This window comes from Pongo abelii, chromosome 8 (assembly GCF_028885655.2).
Source record: "Pongo abelii isolate AG06213 chromosome 8, NHGRI_mPonAbe1-v2.0_pri, whole genome shotgun sequence".
Classification (NCBI taxonomy): Eukaryota; Metazoa; Chordata; class Mammalia; order Primates; family Hominidae; genus Pongo; species Pongo abelii.
Window position 1 is genome coordinate 110,141,584 of NC_071993.2, and position 20,343 is coordinate 110,161,926.

At 41.0% G+C, this 20,343-nt stretch overlaps 1 protein-coding gene and 1 pseudogene across 9 annotated transcripts in view; one reads left to right on the top strand and one right to left on the bottom strand.

The window, feature by feature from the left end:
• Positions 1 to 20,343, bottom strand: part of NT5C2 (5'-nucleotidase, cytosolic II) — a 101,747-nt gene that overhangs the window by 74,046 nt on the left and 7,358 nt on the right. For 6 of the 9 annotated variants that reach the window (NM_001132349.1, XM_009245748.4, XM_009245747.4 and 3 more), the window contains 1 exon segment: positions 10,236 to 10,360. In NM_001132349.1, the coding sequence (NP_001125821.1) occupies positions 10,236 to 10,336 (101 nt within the window). In that variant the 5' untranslated portion in view covers positions 10,337 to 10,360. 9 annotated transcript variants of the gene reach the window in all.
• On the top strand, positions 10,936 to 11,683 carry LOC103891726 (MARCKS-related protein-like; annotated as a pseudogene).

Consider the following 20,343-nt stretch of genomic DNA (forward strand, 5'->3'; position numbering starts at 1 on the left):
GATTCTCCTGCCTCAGCCTCCCGAGTAGCTGGGATTACAGACATGTGCCACCACGCCCAGCTAATTTTTGTATATTTAGCTGAGACAGGGTTTCACCATGTTGGCCAGGATGGTCTCAATCTCTTGACCTTCTGATCCACCTGCTTCGGCCTCCCAAAGGGCTGGGATTACAGGCGTGTGCCACCGCACCCGGCCAAAAACGATGTTTTTAGTATTAAAAAAACCTAAATGTCCACCAACAGAAAATAAATGATGAAATAAATTGTGGTATATTGATACAACAGAATGACACACAGTAATTAAAAAGAACAAATTACTGATACAAAAACATGAATAAATCTCTCTCTCAGACATTACAATTAATACAGAAGCCATATTCTTTAAGGTGAAATACACCATCTAAATGTAAATATAAATAATACTCCCTCAACATAAGTTTCTTCTTATACTATTTCAATAAATCTCAGATCTGCTTTTATTCTTTCTCTTCGATGCCACCAATACCACCACTTTTCTTCTTAATTTTACTGTTAGATATGTTGTTTTTGGAAGAAGTATAGAGGGAATGGTAGTAAAGGGAGAGTGCTTTAGGATTCAATACATTCTTTTGAACAGTTAACATTTAAAGAATCTGTACTCCATAGTGGTATCACTGCACATTTTAAAGAGCATCTTGTATCTAGAACAGATAAGGAATTCATGTGATGTAAGAAAAGGTGTCACTGTGAGAATTTTTATTTTGTTTTTGTTTCTTAAGAGACAGGGTCTCGCTCTGTTTCCCAAGCTAGAGTGTGATAGCATGATCACAGCTCACTGTAACCTCAAATTCCTGGGCTCAAGAAATCCACTGCCTCAGCCAGGCGCAATGGCTCACGCCTGTAATCCCAGCATTTTGGGAGGCCAAGGCGGGTGGATCACCTGAGGTCAGGAGTTCAAGGCCAGCCTGACCAACATGGTGAAACCCCATTTCTACTCAAAATACAAAATTAGCCTGGCATGCTGGCGCATCCCTGTAATCTCAGCTACTCGGGAAGCTGAGGCAGGAGAATCGCTTGAACCCAGGAGGCAGAGGTTGCAGTGAGCCAACATCGCGCCATTGCACTCCAGCTGGGGCAACAAGAGCAAAACTCCATCTCAAAAAAAAAAAGAAAAACAGAAATCCTCCTGCCTCAGCCTCCCTAGTGTCTAGGATTACATGTGTGCACTACCACCTGTGGCTTTTTTTTTTTCTAGAAACAGGGTCTTACTCTGTTGCCAGAATCTCAAACTCTTGGCCTCAAGTGATCTCCCCACCTCAGCCGCACAAGAGAATTTTTTTTTTTTTTTGAGACGGAGTTTCACTCTTATTGCCCAGGCTGTAGTGCAATGGCACAATCTCGGCTCACCACAACCTCCGCCTCCCAGGTTCAAGCGATTCTCCTGCCTCAGCCTCCCAAGTAGCTGGGATTACAGGCATGCACCGCCACGCCGGGCTAATTTGTATTTTTAGCAGAAGCAAGGTTTCTCCATCTTGGTCAGGCTGGTCTCGAACTCCCAACCTCAGGTGATCCGCCTGGCTCGGCCTCCCAAAGTGCTGGGATTACAGGCGTGAGCCACCGTGCCTGGCCTACCCAAGAAAATTTTTTAAGTTAAACTTTTTAATTTGGAGTAATTGTAGATTCACATGCAGTTGAGTAAGAAATGATAGAGATTTCATGAACCCTTCACCCAGTGTCCCCCAATGGGGAAATCTTGTGCCATATAGAAAAATATCACAACAAAGAAATTGACATTGACACAATTCACATCTTTATTCAGACTTCATCAGTTTTACATGCACTTTGTGTATGTGTAGATTAATATGTTTACCACTAGAGTTGAGACACAAGAGTTCCCTCATAAGGTATTCCTTGTGCTACCCTTTTCAGGTAGACCCACCTTCTCCCTCCACCCACCCCAATCTCTACCCCGAGCAACCATTAATTTATCAATCTCAATAATTTTGTAATTTCAACAATGTTACAGAAATGGAACCATACAGAGTGTAACCTTTTCAGATTGGCTTTACTAACTCAGCATAATTCTCTTGAGATATATCAAAGCTGCTGCATGTATCAACAGTTCACTTTTTACTGCTGAATAGAATTCCATACATAGAATTTTGGGAGGAAAATAATAAGCTGAAAAAATTCTTACCAGTCCCTAAATTCTTACCTGTCATTCCTTAGGAACATGAAACATGAATAAAAGCATTAGAATGATTAAAAAAAAAATAACAAAAAAAAAAACCCCAGAGTTTTGTATTTTTTTCTTTCTTTTTTTTTTTTTCCCTAGAGACAGGGTTTTCCTGTGTCACCAGGCTGGAGTGCAGTGGCGCAATCAAAACTCATTGCAACCTCAAACTCCTGAGCTCAAGTGATCTTCCTGCCCCAGCCTCCCGAGTAGCTAGGACGACAGGTGCACAGCACCATACTCAGCTATCTTTTTACTTTTTGCAGAGACAGGGTCTCATTATGTTCCCCAAGCTGGTCTCAAATTCCTGGCCTCGAGCCATCTTCCCATCTCGGTCTCTCAAAGTGCTAGTATTATAGGTATAAGCCACCACACCCAGCAACAGTTTTGATGTTCTGCCTTACTCTTCTTATTCTGACAAGATATATCCCATATATATATATATATATATATATATATATATTTTTTTTTTTTTTTTTTTTTTTTGAGATGGAGTCTCACTCTGTCACCCAGGCTGGAGTGCAGTGGTGCAATCTCAGCTCACTGCATCCTCTGCCTCCTGGATTCAAGTGATTCTCCCGCCTCAGCCTCCCGAGTAGCTCGGATTACAGGCACCCGCCACCACGCCTGGCTAATTTTTGTATTCTTTAAGTAGAGACGGGGTTTCACCATGTTGGCCAGGCTAGTCTCAAACTCCTGACCTCAGGCGAGCAGCCCACCTCGGCCTCCCAAAGTGCTGGGATTACAGACATGAGACACCATGCCCAGCCCCATATGTATATTATTTAAGAAACATGGCTCTTCAGCATTCCAGAGGACCTATATTTTCCACATGATTTTCAATTTACAAAGTGGCTACTGAAATTTTAACAATTATCCACTGAATATTTGAACCAATACTAAAATGATAGTTTACTACTCAGCTTGATTAATGACAAAATTAAAAAGCTGAATGACATTCATATGATATCCATAAGTGATTAAAAGAGAAATTAAAATTGATCAATCTGGCAGTCTCTATCTACATATAACCTGATACCTGCTTTTAGTATGAGGTTTAAAAAAAAAAATCATAAAGATCTCCCTTTTTTTGTTTTTGTTTTTGAGACACAGTCTCACTCTGTCGCCTAGGCTGAAGTGCAGTGGCGCAATCACGGCTCACTGCAGCCTTGACCTCCCAGGCACAAGCAATCCTCCCGCCTTAGACTCCCGAGTAACCAGGACTCAGGTGCACACCACCATGCCCAGCTAATTTTTGTATTTTTGGTAGACACAGGGTTTGTCATGTTGTCCAGGCTGGTCTTGAACTCCTATGCTCAGTGAGCAATCCGCCCGCCTGGGTATCCCAAAGTGCTAGGATCACAGGCGTAAGCCACCGTGCCTGGTCCATCATAAACATTTCTAGATCGAAGCCATAAGTACTACAAAATTACATATACACAAATTCCTTTTCACTCCTTTAACATGTATAAGAAATTTACTTTGATTTTAGAATAAACTATTATTCAACAGATTTATATAAATACTGATAAGGCTCTGGAAGCCTAAACTGCAACTAAAAAAAAAAAAAAAAAAAAAAAAAAAACTTCAGATATATAATTTAAGATAAATATACAAAAGTCTTTAAAGAATTTTAAAGAGAAAATCATTGCAATATCTTCTAAAATAAGGCAAAAGACTGGTTAACAAAAAATTCACAAGCCTAATAACTTGCCAAATTTCAGTTCAATATGATAAAACCACTGCTAAATTAATAAGCCATGTTCATAAAGAAAAAAGCCAATTCATTGTCCTACAGAAATTCTGTTGTATTGGAATCATCAGAACTTTAAAAACGTAAAACTAAATACCTGACTTCGGTATCCTGGGCACAGTCAATGTAGAGAGCAGATGAAAAACCTAATTGTTCCATTCTTGGATTGGTAAATACAAATTCTGATCTATAGTGATCACTAAAAGATTCTAGTATTAAACAAAAACTATTTAAGAGGTAATTTTCTAAGCTGCCTCTTTCAGGTCACTATGACATCTGAGCAGCTCAGCTTGTCTTCTAACCATATAGCAAAACACATTCCACTGAAAGGTTTGGCCTGATGACTATCCTCAGCCCAGAAAACTAAACAACCATAAGGAAATGAAGGAGGAGCAACAGTCATACATTTTGAAGGCCAGTTTCTTAACAATGACATATGACTGGCATCTCTATATTGAAATTCAGAAAACTGATATTAAGCAAGAAAAAAGCTGGAAGTTAGATATTTATTTACTTAACTAAGAATATTTAGCTTCTTCTAAAGGGAAATTGTAAAGCATCACATACAATGTATACTTTGTGATAACGATCAGCATAGCCTAACTTAACCAATGATAAATTACCAATCCAAATAAATGTCTTTAATGAAAAGACCTGGAAACAGAATATTCTACAAATTGACTTAACTAGAAAACTAAAATAAATTTCTTCTAAATGGTTTCTATTTAAAATTTTTAATTAACAAAAGCAAATACTGTTAGGAGATACAAGTCTGATGACTACATCATGATGAGTACAGATAATAATCTACTGTATACCTCAAAATTGCAAAGGGATTAGATTTTAAATGTTCTCATCACAAAAAAAGATAAATGTAAGATATTATGCATGTTAATTGGCTTGATTTAGCCATTCCATATCAAATTGTACACCATAAATACATACAATTTTTGTCAATGTTTAAAAAGACATCTACATATACACACATATATATATAATGTCTGTATTGTTCTAAAAGCACACACTTATATACTTTATTTTAAAGACTGGGCATGGTGGCTCACACCTGTAATCCCAGCACTTTGGAAGGACAAGGCAGGAGGATCACTTGAGAACAAGAGTTCGAGATCAACCTGGGCAACATAGCAAGACTTTGTCTCTACAAAAAAATACAAAGATTAGACAGGTATGGTGGTACACGCCTGTAGTCCCAGCTATTCAGGAGGCTGAGACAGGAAAATCACTTGACCCCAGGAGGTTAAGGCTATAGTGAGCCATGATCAAGCCACTGCACTCCAGCCTGGGTGACAGAGCAAGACCCTGTCTCAAATATAATAATAATAATTTTAAAGCAAATTCTTGCAAGAGACCAAGAACCCAAATTTTCTACATTTAAATTTTTTTTCAGGCTGGGAGTGATGGCTCACATCTGTAATTCCAGCACTTTTGGAGGCCAAGGCAGGAGAACTGCTTGCAGCCAGGAGTTCAAAACCAGCTTGGACAACATAGTGAGACCACATCTCCAGAAAAAAATTTTTTAAATTACCAAGCATGGCCAGGCATGGTGGCTCACGCCTGTAATCCCAGCACTTTGGGAGGCCGAGGCAGGCGGATCACAAGGTCAGGAGTTCAAGACCAGCCTGGCCAACACTGTGAAACCCAGTCTCTACTAAAAATACAAAAATTACTTGGGCATGGTGGCGCATGCCTGAAATCACAGCTACTCCAGAGGCTGAAGCAGGAGAGTTGCTTGAACCAGACCCAGGAGGCAGAGGTTGCAGCGAGCCAAGATCACACCACTGCACCCCAGCCTGGGCTACAGAGCAAGCCTCTGTCTCAAAAAAAAATAATTAATTAAAAAAATAATAAAAATTACTGAGCACTGTGGTACACACCTATAGTCCTAGCTACTGGGGAGGCTGTGGCAGGTGGATTGCTTAAGCCCAGGAGTTTGAGGTTACCTTGAACTATGATCACACTACTGTACTGCAGCCTAGACAACAGAATGAGACCCTGCCTCTTTAACATAGATAAAAATTTTTTTTCAATGATCTAAAACATCAAGCCTTTGAAAATGTTTTTTCTATTGTTTCCAGTATACACCTTACTATATGAAAGAATGGAGGGTACAGAATCCATCTAAAATTTGGAAATACCATTCCAAATGAGTTAGGAGTATACTCATTCAGGCTATGATACACACACACAAGCACACACACATGCACACATTTTTTTTTTTTTTTTGAGACATGCTCTCGTTCTGTCACCCAGGCTGGTGGCATGATCTCAGCTCACTACAGCGTCCACCTCTCAGGCTCAGGTGATCCACTCACCTCAGCCTCCCAGGTAGCTGAGTCCACAGGTGTAAGCCACCACACCTGGCTAATTTTTATGTTTTTTTTTTTTGTAGAGACAGGGTTTCGCCATTTTGCCTAGGCTGGTCTCAAACTCCTGAGCTCAAGGACTCCGCCTGGCTCGGCCTCCCAAAGTGTGTGGATTATAGGCGTGAACCACCATGCCCAGCCTATGATATATATTAAATACAATTAGGATGTTTATTAAATGATGTTTACTAGTCCTCATTTCCACTGCTAAAAATGTTACATCCTAATGTTAATTAATACTTTATAGCGTAAAGACCAAGCAAATAATTGAAGAAAAAGTATAGAACTCCATACAACATAATCTTTTCCAAATGTATGTTATGTTTTATTACATAGACACACATAAATGTTCTGTTTTATACTTTAACATGCCATATCTAGCAACATATCTCACACACAGAAGAGAATCGTTAGTACCCATTTGACAGGAATCTTTAATGTTTTCACTTTTTCAGGGTTTAAGGAGTAACAGCATCCTAACACCTAGAAATGCCACAGTGACCTACCATGAGGCAAATATCACCAGCCTACTTAAAAAACCAACTATTGATATAATAATTAACTTATGATATACTCAGTAACAAGTAACTATGTTTTTCAAAATATTAGAATTTATTGAAACAACAAAATATTACCTAATTCTGACTTACCTTTCCTATACAGAGAAGACTGCACTTAGAAATTTGTCTGCTTACAAAAACTTACCTATATAAACCAGTTTAGCCATTTTTCCAGTTAGATTTTAAAGTAATATTCATTTCCTTTTTCCTGTAGCCCAGAAACAGCTAAGTGATTAAGAGTCATTTTAGACTTCCTGTAGTTCCCATGCAACTTTTTAGCACTGCCAATATACCAGCACCTGTACTTACTCCTGGCTTTCCTGGGAGGCAAAGATGGTTCTAGTAGGGCCCAGATCTTTCTACCCCAGAAATTCACTTTAGGTGTAAATTCCTAATTTCTTCTTAAAAATAAATAATTATTAAATATATTATCTACTCCCAAGGACCCTAACTACTTAAGATTTAGGTAGAAGCAAACATTTAGTTGAATCTATAAAAAGAGGTAAGTAAAAATAAAATACAATTTAGGCCAGGCTCAGTGGCTCATGCCTGTAATCCCAGCAGTTTGGGAGACCAAGGCCGGAGCAATGCTTGAGCCCAGGCATTTGAGACCAACCTGAGCAACACAGCAAAACCCTGTCTCTAATAAAATAAATTTTTTTAAAAAATACAGGTTAAGGCCGGGAGCAGTGGCTCACGTCTGTAATCCCAGCACTTTGGGAGGCCAAGGCGAGTAGATCACCTGATATGAGGAGTTTGCGAACAGCCTGGCAAACATGGTGAAACCCTGTCTCTACTAAAAATTAAAAAATTAGCCGGGTGTGGTGGTGTGCGCCTGTAATCCCAGCTACTCAGGAGGATGAGACAGGAGAATCGCTTGAACCTGGGAGGCAGAGGTTGCAGTGAGCTGAGATTGCACCACTGTACTGAGCGACAAGAGCAAAGACTCTGTCTCAAAAAAGAAAAAACAAAAATTTAAATACAATTTTAACTTTTAAAAAAATTTTATTTAAAAATATTTGGGGACCACTCCCGGTGGTTCATACCTGCAATCCCAGCAGTTTGGGAGGCTGAGGCGGTTGGATCACTTGAGGCCAGGAGTTCAAGACCAGCCTGGCCAACAAGACGAAACGCCATCTCTACTAAAATTACAAAAATTAGCTGGGCATGGTGGCCACGCCTGTAATATCAGCTACCAGGGAGGCTGAGGCATGAGAATTGCTTGAACCCAGGAGGCAGAGGTTGCAGTGAGCTGAGATCGCATCACTGCATTCCAGCCTGGGCGACAGAATGAACTCTGTCTCAAAAACAAAAACAAAAAAATACAAAAATTAGTTGGATGCAGTGGCCAATGCCTGTAGTCCCAGCTACTCAGACAGGTGAGGCAGGAGAATTGCTTGAACCCAGGAGGTGGAGATTACAGTGAGCCAAGATCAAGCCACTGGACTTCAGCCTTGGCAACAGAATGAGACTGTGTCTCAAAAAAAAAAAAAAAAAACTCTGTATAGTTGGGGTCTCATCATATTGCCCAGGCTGTTCTCAAACTCCTGGGTTCAAGCAATCCTCCTGCTTTGGTCTCCCAAAGTGCTGGGATTACAGATGCGAGCCACCATGCCTGGCCTACACTTTTAAAGAAAAAGTGATTTAGAGAAAATATTAGTCTAAAATCAAAACAAGGAAAATTTGCTAATACCCAGAGTTACCCACATTCAATCTAACACACAGTACCCAGCAGACACAATTTTTAAATTCTGTTTAAAAATTACAGTCAGTTTGTGGTAAATATCAATTAATAATTTCATTCTTGGCCAGGCACGGTGGCTCACGCCTGTAATCCCAGCACTTTGGGAGGCCAAGGCAGGCGGATCACGAGAAGAGGAGATCAAGACCATCCTGGCTAACACAGTGAAACCCCATCTCTACTAAAAATAGAAAAAATTAGCTGGGCGTGATGGCGGGAGCCTGTAGTCCCAGCTATTTGGGAGGCTGAGGCAGGAGAATGGCGTGAACCCGGGAGACGGAGCCTGCAGTGAGATCGCGCTATTGCACTCCAGCCTGGGCGAGGGAGCGAGACTCCATCTCAAAAAAAAAAAAAAAAAAGAACTTCATTCTTGGCCAGGCGCAGTGGCTCATGCCTGTAATCTCAGCACTTTGGGAGGCTGAGGCAGGTGGATCACAAGGTCTGGAGTTCAAAACCAGCCTGGCCAAGATGGTGAAACCCTGTCTCTACTAAAAAAAAAAATAAGTAAGTAAATAAAAAATACAAGAATTTCATTCCTGGGCTGGGTGCGCTGGCTCACGCCTGTAATCCTAGCACTCTAGGATGCCGAGGCAGATGGATCACCTAAGGTCAGGAGTTCAAGACCAGCCTGGCTAACATGGTGAAACTCTGTCTCTACTAAAAATACAAAAATTAGCCACCCGTGGTGACGCACGCCTGTAATCCCAGCTACTTGGGAGGCTGAGGCAGGAGAACCGCTTGAACCCAGGAGGTGGAGGTTGCAGTGAGCTGAGACCGTGCCACTGCATTCCAGTTTAGGCGACAGAGCCAGACTCTGTCTCAAAAAAAAAAAAAAATTCATTATTGGCGGGGTGTGGTGGCTCAAGCCTATAATCCCAGCACTTTGGGAGGCTGAGGTGGGGAGATCACTTGAGGCCAGGAGTTCGAGATCACCCTGGCCAACATGGCAAAACCCTGTCTCTACCAAAACTACAAAAATAAGTCTGGCATGGTGGCCATGCCTGTAATCCCAGCTATTGGGGAAGTTGAGGCATGAGAATTGCTTGAAGCCAGGAGGCAGAGGTTGCAGTGAGCTGAGACTGCACCAATGCACTCCAGCCTAGGCAACAGAGTGAGACTCTGTCTCAAAAAAGAAAGCAAAAAAATACAAAAATTAGCTGGGTGCAGTAGCCCACACCTGTAGTCTCAGCTACTCAGGAGGCTGAGGCAAGAGAATTGCTTGAGCCTGGGAGGCGAAGGTTACAGTTAGCCAAGATAGCGCCATTGTACTCCAGGCTGGGCAACAGAGCAAGACTCTGTCCACCCAGCACCCCCTCAAAAATAGAAAGAAAAAAAAATTCTTATTAACTTAGGTGCAATTTTCTAGCAACCAAAGACATTTTTCTCTTAAAGACTTTTACTAGTAGATACACAAAGCAGTATGGTGTACTAGTAGTTAAAAGTCTCGACTTAGAACTAGATTTGTACCACGAACTAGACATATGATCTGGGTTACTTAACCTCTCTGTACATTAATTTCATCATCTGTAAAATGAAGTGCCCACTTCATAGAGGGGTTCTGAGGATTAAATAGACAAAATACTTACCGATGATAGGCTTCTCGACGATACTTTTTCAGGGCATGCTTATCCATGTTAGCAGGCATATCTGCTGCATTCTGTAACCGATCACTCCAGGAGGTTGACATTTTATTTTAACTGTATTTTGTATTCTAGAAAAGAAAATAATTAACTTAGTAACTTAATATTGGCATCTGTATACTGACATCTGATTTTTTTTTAAATCAGAAAAACTCCAGCTTGCAAACTGCCGAATATAATTACCTATTAAAACACACTGAATACAGTAAATATGCTGAAAATTATACTGACACTTCTCAACAATCTAAAGTTGGAAAAATAATTTCATATGGTAATTTCAATCCAGAAAGATAACATATACTTCCAAATAATTAAGCATGGCTGCCCGTAATTACTAACTCTAATCCTAGATTCTAGAAGAGGCACTAAAACCACAGCACAGCAGTTTGTGAAGATATATAATTTTAAGTTGATGTATGTTTTTAAAACGTGTGTAGTAGGCACATTTTAAACTCTAATCAACAGATTCTGGTGTGGAGTAGAACAGTAGCAGGCATAGCTAGCGGGTTGGAGTGGGGGTACAGCTCATTTCCCCATCCCCATAAGACGCCAGCCCCAACCCTCTGACTGCCCAGCCAACCCCGCTGTACCACCCCAAGGTGTGAGCCTGGGTTGGATACTGGCTACCCCCCAGCAAACCCCCATCATGGGCAGTGAGAGCTCCAAGGCTCCTCGGAAGACGTGACCACCAGGGTTGCGGCAGGTGCTTCCCCTGCAAAGGCCAACAGACAAGACAATGGCCACGTGAAAAGCAATGAAGACTTATCTCCCAAGGGTGAAGGAGTGTTGCCTCCGTGAACAGAAGACATGAGGCAGCCGGGGCCACTGGCGATGCCATTGAGCCAGCATCCCCTATCCAGGGTGCTGAGGCCAAGGGGGCAGTCTCCCCTAATAAGTTCTCTCTCAAGAAGTCTTTCAAATTCAGCAGCCTGCTCTTCCACAAAAATTGGAAGGAGGACAGGGGCAGTTCTTCTGCCTCTCAGCCAGAGGAAATGCAGGAGCAAGGTGCCTGTAGCAACAAGGGCACTGCCCAGGAAAGGAAGGCTGCTGCTACCCCTGAGAGCCAGGAGCCCCAAGCCAAGGGGGCAGAGGGTAATGCTGCCTCAGAAGAAGCCCCAGGCTACAGAGCCATCCACTCCCTTGGGGCAGAGAGTGGCCCTATACCAGGTAGTGCTGAGCAGAATGAGGAGCTAGGTGGGGGCAGGTGGGTGATCTCTAAGCTGCAAAAACTGTGCTGTCCTTGTGAGGTCATTGCCTGGACCTGGTGCCCTGACTGCCTTCCTGTGCCCAGAAAGGAAGGGGCTATTGCCTCCTGCCAGCCACATTCCCTTTTCCCCTCTCCCTCCTGTGGATTCTCCCATCAGCCATCTGGTTTTCCTCTTAAGGCCAGCTGAAGATAGCTCCCCAAGTTAGGTTAGTGATGTAAAATGCTCCTGGCCTTGGCCCTACCTCCTTCCCTGTCCCCACCCCTGCAGAAGGCAATTGTTGGTTTTCTTCTTCGATTCTTTTCCAAGTAGGTTTTGTTTACCCTACTCCCCAAATCCCTGAACCAGAAGTATGGTGCTTATACTCCCAAACATTGCATACCCAGCCTCCCGCCATTGAGTTTTAGTCTCTTGTGCTGTGTCTGGTGGCACTTGGGCTGAAAAGGACACTGCCTCATCTAGGTTTTTGGTTTTTGAACCAGGGTCGCAGTGGCGTGATCTCTGTTCACTGCATCCCAGGCTCAAGCCATCTTCCCACCTCAGCTTCCCTAGTAGCTGAGACCACAGGCAGAGACAGGGGTGAGGGGGTCTCTACAAAAAACATTGCCCAGGCTGGTCTCGAACTCCTGGGTTCAAGCAATCTGCTCACCTCAACCTCCCAAAGTGCTGGGATTACAGGTGTGAGCCACCCGCCGGCATCCATCTAGGTTTTCATAAATATCTTACTCAGTGGAAACCTCCAGCTTGTACATCAAATGTGTCTCTTTTTTTGACTTGGTAAGAAAGTATTAGGCTTTGGGGTTGGGGGTAGGTCTGTAATGTGAAACAACTTGTCTTTTCTTCTCCCATTGTTATAAAAACTTTTAATGGCCAAACCTCAGACTTGTACTTTTTTTTTTTTTAAGCTGCTAAAACAATTCTCTTCTACCTGGTTTTACTGTAACATTTGAAAAGGAAAAAATGTCATGCCTTTAAAAGACAAATAAATACATTTTGATAACATACTAAGCTCAGTCAATGGTGGCACAAATACAAGCAATAAATATTTGATTTCTATTTATTTAATGCTTTTACATTTTTCTGTAATAACTTATTTTCAGCTGGCAATAAAGACTATGAACAAAAAGAAGGAATAAACTAAAACATTTCATCTAATTAGGATAAACATCTAAAACGAGGTGGGCAGCTTAAGTGTCTTTAACTACTTTTACATTAGGCTATTCTTAGGTTTCACTTCTGTTTTTGAAGTTTTCATCAGTAAGTAGTTTCAAATAAGGATGAAAAATATCCTCTTAGAGTTAAGAAGTAGATTAATATTTTATAAAAATAGCATTATTTGTGAAAACATCTGTAGCCTGTTATTTCCCATCTTGAAAACGCTAACATCGTTTATGACATGAAGTCAATATATACCTCCCTTCCTCTCTCCCTTCTTCTGAGACAGGGTCTCACTGCTGCCCAGGCTGGAGTGCAGTGACATGATCATAGCTCACTGTAACCCTGAACTCCTGGATTCAAGTGATCCTTCCACCTCAGACTCCAGAACAGCTAGAAATACAAGCGCTCACCACAAAACCCAGCTAATTTTTTTTTTTTAATTTGTGTACAGACAGGGTCTCATTATGTTGTCCAGGCTAAGTCTTTTTTATATAAATCACCTCTGCGGCTTTTAAAAAAATAATTTATTCAGGGCAAATTCGCATAAAATTGACCACTTTAAAGTGAACAAGTTGGTGGCATTTAGCGCAACCACCAACTCCTTCTAGTGTCAAAATATTTCCATGACTCTAAAGTAAAACCCCTTATCCATTAAAGCAGTTTCTTCCCACTATGCCCTCTACCCAGCCCCCGGCAACAACCAATCTGGACCCCTGTCTCTGGATTTAACTATCCTGGATATTTCATATAAATGGAATCATACAACATGTGACCTTTTGTGTCTGCCTTCTTTCAGTTGGCATAGTATTTTCAAAGCTCATCCATGTAGTATCACATATCACATTTCATTCCTTCTAATGACTGAATTATAATCCACTGTGCAGGAACAACTGGCTCTCCTTTTGTGGAAAAATGAACTTAATCCACACCTCTCATCATACACAAAATTTAAGATGGATCATAGACCTAAATGTAAAATCTAAAATTATAAAATTTGTACACAGACCAGGCGCAGTGGCTCATGCCTATAATCCCATCACTTTGGGAGGCCAAAGTGGGCGGATCACTTGAACTCAAGAGTTTGAAGCCTGGGCAACATGGCGAAAACCCACCTCTACAAAAAATACAAAAATTAGTCGGGCATGGCAGTCCATACCTGTAGTCCCAGCTACTTGGGAGGCTGAGGCAGGAGTATCGCTTGAGCCCAGCGGAGGTTGCAGTGAGGCAGAGGTTGAAGCAGAGCTTGCAGTGAGCCCATTATGCCACTGCACTCCAGCCTCAGTGACAGAGGAAGACCTGTCTCAAAAAAAAAAAAAAAAGCCAGGCGCAGTGGCTCATGCCTGTAATCCCAGCACTTTGGGAAGCCAAGGAGGGTGGATCACGAGGTCAAGAGATCAAGACCATCTTGGCCATCATGGTGAAACGCCATCTCTACTAAATACAAAAAATTAGCTGGGCATGGTGGCATGCATCTGTAATCCCAGCTACTCAGGTGGCTGAGGCAGGAGAATTGCTTTAACCTGGGAGGTGGAGGCTGCAATGAGCTGAGCCAAGATCACACCACTACACTCCAGCCTGGGCAACAAGATCAAGACTGTCGCAAAAAAAAAAAAAAAAAGGACAAGCAACAGCCCTTGGGGTTGCTCTGTAAACAGAGTGGTCATTCTTTTATTCCTCTACGTTTTCTTTTTTCTTTCTCTTTTTTTTTTTTTTTTTGAGATGGAGTCTCGCTCTGTCGCCCAGGCTGGAGTGCAGTGACGCGATCTTGGCTCACGGCAACCTCCACCTCCCGGGTTCAAGCGATTCTCCTGCCTCAGCCTCCTGAGTAACTGGGATTACAGGCACGCGCCACCTTGCCTGGCTAATTTTTGTATTTTTAGTACAGACGGGGTTTCACCATGTTGGTCAGGCTGGTGCCAAACTCCTGACCTCATGATCTGCCCACCTTGGCCTCCCAAAGTGCTGGGATTACAGGTGTGAGCCACTGTGCCCAGCCCCCTCTACTTCCTTAATAAACTTGCTTTCACTTTACTCTATGGACTCGCCCTAAATTCTTTATTACATCAGATCCAAGAACCCTCTCTTGGGGTCTGGATCAGGACCCCTTTCCAGTAACAATACTGTAGGTAGGAAAACCATGGAAGGCCTCTATGAGGAGGTAATATTTGTTCAGAGACCTGAGTAGAGTAAGGGAGTGATATACAAAATAAAACAAACAGCAACTGCACATACACAAACAACAACGGCACCCAAGTAGCTGGGATTACAGGTGCACGCCAACATGCTTGGCTAATTTTTTGTATTTAGTAACACAGTGGTTTGCAACTATACTCCAGCTACTTGGGAGGCTAAGGCAGGAGGATCGCTTTGAGCCCAGGAGTTTGAGGCTGCAGCGAGCTATAATCACACCACTGCACTTCAGCCTGGGTGACAGAGTGAGACCCAATCTCTAAACAAAAAAATAAAATGAACAATAAACCAACCTACTACAGGGTTGGCATATACACGTCATATTAATCTGTTTTGCATATTATGGTTTATATGCATATGCAAAAGATTTAGAATATTTTATTCTCTTAGGAGGTTAAAATATTAACTCTGCAACCTTGTTTGTATACTTAATTTGCTCTAAGTCCCTCTTCATGGCTAACAGAGGACTTAAAAAACTAAAACAAAATTGCATTTATATATTATCCTTCCATTAGAGTATTAGGAGGAAAAAAATAAGCTATGGTTTGGGACAAAATATTTGCAAACACACATCTGACAAAAGGACTTGTATCCAGAATATAGGAAGAGCTCTCAAAATGCAATAATAAGACAAATAATCCAATTAAAATACAGGCAAAAGATATGCATAGACATTTCATCAAAGAATACATACAAATGGCAAATAAGCATATGAAAGGATGTTTAACATCATTTGTCACTAGGGAAATACAAATTAAAAACAAAATAAGATACCAAAATATGCCTATTTGAATATTTAAAATTAAAAAGACAGACAATATCAAACGTTGAGAATGTAGAGCAACCTGAATTCTACTACACTGCTGGAAAGAAAATAAAAAAGGCACAAGCACTCTGGAAAAGTTTGCCATTTCTTTAAAACTTAAACATATATCTATCATATGTCCCAGACTTTCTAATTGTAAGTAATTGTCCAAGAGAAATTAAAGCATATATCCATATAAAGACTTGAACACAGGCTTGGGCACAGTGGCTCACGCCTGTAATCCCAACACTTTGGGAGGCCAAGATGGGTGGATTGCTTGAACCCAGGCGTTCAAGAGCAGCCTGGAAAACATGGCAAAATGCAGTCTTTACGAAAATTGAAAAATTAGTTGGGCATGGTGGCACATGCCTGTAGTCCCAGCTACTTGGGAGGATCACATGAGCCCAAGAGGTTGAGGTTACAGTGAGCCAAGATCGTCTCGTGCCATTGCACTCCAGCCTGGGCAACAGAGATCCTGTCTCAAAAAAAAAAAAAAAAAACTTATACACAAATGTTCTTGGCAGCTTTGTAATGGCCAGAAACTACAAACAACCCAAATGTTATCAACAAGTGAATGGATAAAAAAAATTATGGTACATCTGCACAATGTAATACTACTACGTAATATAAAGGAATAAAGTATTTACATGCAAAACATAAAAAAATCCATAATAATTACACTGAGTGAAAGAAGACAAAGAGAGTACATAGTGTATGATTCCGTATATATAAAATCCTAGAAAATGCACACTAATCTGACAGAACACAGACCAGTGGTTCCCTGGGGTAGGGAGGTCAAGTAGGAAGAGGAGGAGGTATTACAAAGGAGCCCAGGAAAACTTCTGGGGAGAAAGGTGATACGTTCAATATTTTCATTATGGTGATGGTTTCATGGGTACATATATATATGTTAAAATTTATTATATACTCTGTGCAACTTATTGTATACTAATTATGCCACAATAAGACTGTTTTTCAGCCAGTGGCAGTGGCTCACACTTGTAATCCCAGAACTTTGGGAGGCCGAGGCGAGTGGATCACTTGACGTCAGGAGATCACATCACTGTACTCCAGCCTGGGCAGCAGAGCGAGACTCTGTCTCAAAAAAAAAAAAAAAAAAAATTCACAGGCAAAACACGCACAGTCCCCTTCACCACTACCATCACCCTCCCCCAAAGAAAGGAAAACAGCTGCTCCAACAGCTCTAGGCAACTGCTGAAAACAGGAAGCAAAGAGTAACTGAAACTGTAGGGTAAGCCTGGTTAGCAATGTGCACTGAATATTCTTTCCCTCAAAATGGCATGCCAATAAAATGCTGATAGCCACATGTAGTAAGACCACTATCTTTAAACTACAATGAAAGGAAATTTTGTCCTTCCCATAGTTACCCTCCCATTACTTAACATAATGTTAAGAAAAGTTCAAGAATTATGATGTAGTACAGTAATATTCTTCATGCCCAAATTGATAAAAGTATAAAAATAGCAGTAAAGGCCTGGCGTGGTGACTCACGCCTGTAATCCTGGCACTTTGGGAGGCCAAGGTGGGTGGATCATTTGAGGTCAGGAGTTCGAGACCAGCCTGGCCAATATGATGAAACTTGTCTCTACTAAAAATGGAAAAAAATCAGCCGGGCGTGGTGGCGTATCCCTGTAGTCCCAGCTACTCGAGAAGCTGAGGCAGGAGAACTGCTTGAACCCGGGAGGCGGAGGTTGCAGTGAGCTGAGATTGCGCCACTGCACTCCAGCCTGGGCAACAGAGCAAGACTCCATCTCAAAAAAAAACAAAAAAAACAGCTGTCAGCACTTCTTTTCATGACAATTCTGCATTAAGACAAAATGCCACGCTGCTAGAGTTATACGTTGGCAAATGCTCTTCAAAAAGTCATTTTACACGTCTGTTTCAAGTCAGGTCAGTAATTCATTTGGAATAAAGTGAGGAGCACTTCAACAATATGCAGAGCAAGTCTATCAGGTAAAGTGTTTAACACATGGCAATTTGAATCAAATATTCATTTTTCAATGGAATAACTATGTCAACATAGATAATAGGGTAATAATAGCAGTATGAATAATCAGTAGTTTCTACTTCACTCAAATTTTAATTTTGTATTTAAAATACAAAACTTGGGTGGCTCACATCTGTAATCCCAGCACCTTGGGAGGCCGAGGCGGGTGGATCAACTGAGGTCAGGAGTTCGAGACCAGCCTGGCCAACATGGTGAAACCCTATCTCTACTAAAAATACAAAAATTAGCCAGGCGTGGTGGCAGGCGCCCATAATCCCAGCAACTTGAGAGGCTGAGGCAGGAGAATTCACTTGAACCCAGGAGGCGGAGCTTGCAGTGAGCCGAGATCGCGTCCCTGTACTCTAGCCTGGGTGACAGAGCAAGACTCCATCTCAAAAAAAAAAAAAAAAAATACAAAACTTGGCATTTATAAGTTTTATAATCAACCATTCATTCTCATTCTAAGAACACTGCCCTAAAACTTAAATGGAAAGGATAATTTCAAAGAATTTCTTCAAATTTTCTCACCAGCCTGAAACTTATTTTGGTCTCTAAATACAACAACTTTCATTGCATATTACTTACGTTAAACTAGTTTATGGAAAATGAAAAGTTAAAGCTATATCCTCCATTTGTATGCCTCATATTGTACTAAATAGCCACATTTTATTCAGTCTTTGATAACCCTAGTCCTTGGCAGATAAGCAAGTAAAATCAATAAACTATAGTAGTTAGACATTTGGTTTTATCATTATATTGTGGTTAAGGGTCCTCTCTGTAACACAGCCACAAACCAACTTACTTACAAATACATCCCCTTAAAAACACGGAAAGTCAGATGCAAGTTTACTTTAATTCATCTACCAGTGCTGCTGGAAAACTAAATCCTCATATTTGTGGTTAACAGTGTCACCTATAACTCAAAGAACAGCACTGTGAAATAAGCTACAGCTTTTTTAAGTATTTTGTAACCTTTACTCCTTATCATCACAAAACACATGAAAGGAGATATATATATGTGTATATATATATGTGTATATATATGTATATGTGTGTATATATATATACACACACATATATAGTATACTTTAAGTGGGGGTGGGAGGAGGGTGAGGGATAAGAAATTACCTAATGAGTACAACGTACACTATTCAGGTGATGGTTACACTAAAAAGCCAGACCACCGCTATGCTATATATCCAAAACTGTACCCCCTAAATCTATAAAAATTAAAAAATAAAATAGTTTAAGATGAAGAAATGCCTATTTTTCCAGAAGACTCCTTAAAACTGTTGCATTTAAATTATCTTAAATGTTTCATTACCTCTCATCATCTTTTAAATAGTTCATGATAAGTTTTTGGGTTTTTTTTTAGTTTTTTTGAGACGGAGTTTCACTCTTGTTGCCCAGGCTGGAATGCAATGACGCGATCTCGGCTCAATGCAACCTCCGCCTCCCAGATTCAAGGGATTGTCCTGCATCAGCCTCCCAAGTAGCTGGGATTACAGGCATGCGCCACCACGCCCGGCTAATTTTGTATTTTTAGTACAGACGGGGTTTCACCGTGTTGGTTAGGCTGGTCTCGAACTCCTGACCTCAAGTGATCCACTTGCCTCCCAAAGTGCTGAAATTACAGGCATGAGCCACCACGCCCAGCCTATAAGCAAGTTTTTTTGTTTATTTTTCATTTCATTATTTTCATTCAGAGTTCTTTATGTCATTTGTCCCAAACTGCACTACACATTCCTGTCAAAGGCCAACACTCAATAGTTCACACACCAAAGTGATGTCAACACTTAACAAACTCCAACTAATAACACCACACTTACCCACACACATCACTCACTGTCCTCTTACCCTGCTTTACTTGATTTAGCACATAACACATTTGACAGTTTGCATTCTGTCAATCTCTCCAAAATATAAGCTCCATAAGGGAGAGGAGTGTTTTATTCGCTGCCCTATCCCCGCATCTCGCACGGTAGACTTAACAGACAGAAATAAATGAACCATTAAACCTCTATACATGGAGCCCTTTGCTTTTCAGAAGCCTATTTTTGTGTAAGCCTGAAAATGCAAGAATAACTGCAGGAGTCCCTTTTAATACTCTAAATGAATCTTTGTGAAATCTTACTCTTGGTTCACAAATACGCAAGATTCTTGGCTTGATTAACATAATATTTTGCTAACATTTCAACATCAGGCCTTGGAACAAAAGCTTCCTTGTTCTCCAAAGGAAAAATAACAAAGTTGAGAAGAGAGATCTTGTCGAGTGAGAAATGCAGTACCTGTTGCCTTGACAATTTGTTTTTCTTCTTCAAGCAGCTACATGCTCCTATCTGTAGTCTGAAATTGTAACTAGAAACTACAAATTTATTTCATCTGTTCCTAAAGTTTTGAAAATATACAAAAAAGACTGGAATTTTGCTATGTTCTCATCAACATTCTATTGCTACTATCCTGCCATATCACACAGAATGCTACATATTTGTTCTACATCAACACATTAAGGCTGCTTCTAACTGAACGTTTTGAATAATACCAGACCTTCAACAATAACATGGGTATTGACACAAACGAACAAGACAGCATGTAAGGAAAACATTTTAAAAGATTGAGCTATTTCTTCAAAACGCTGCCATAATTAACTGAGGTCTTCAAAAGCATAAAGGTATAAACAAGCTGCAC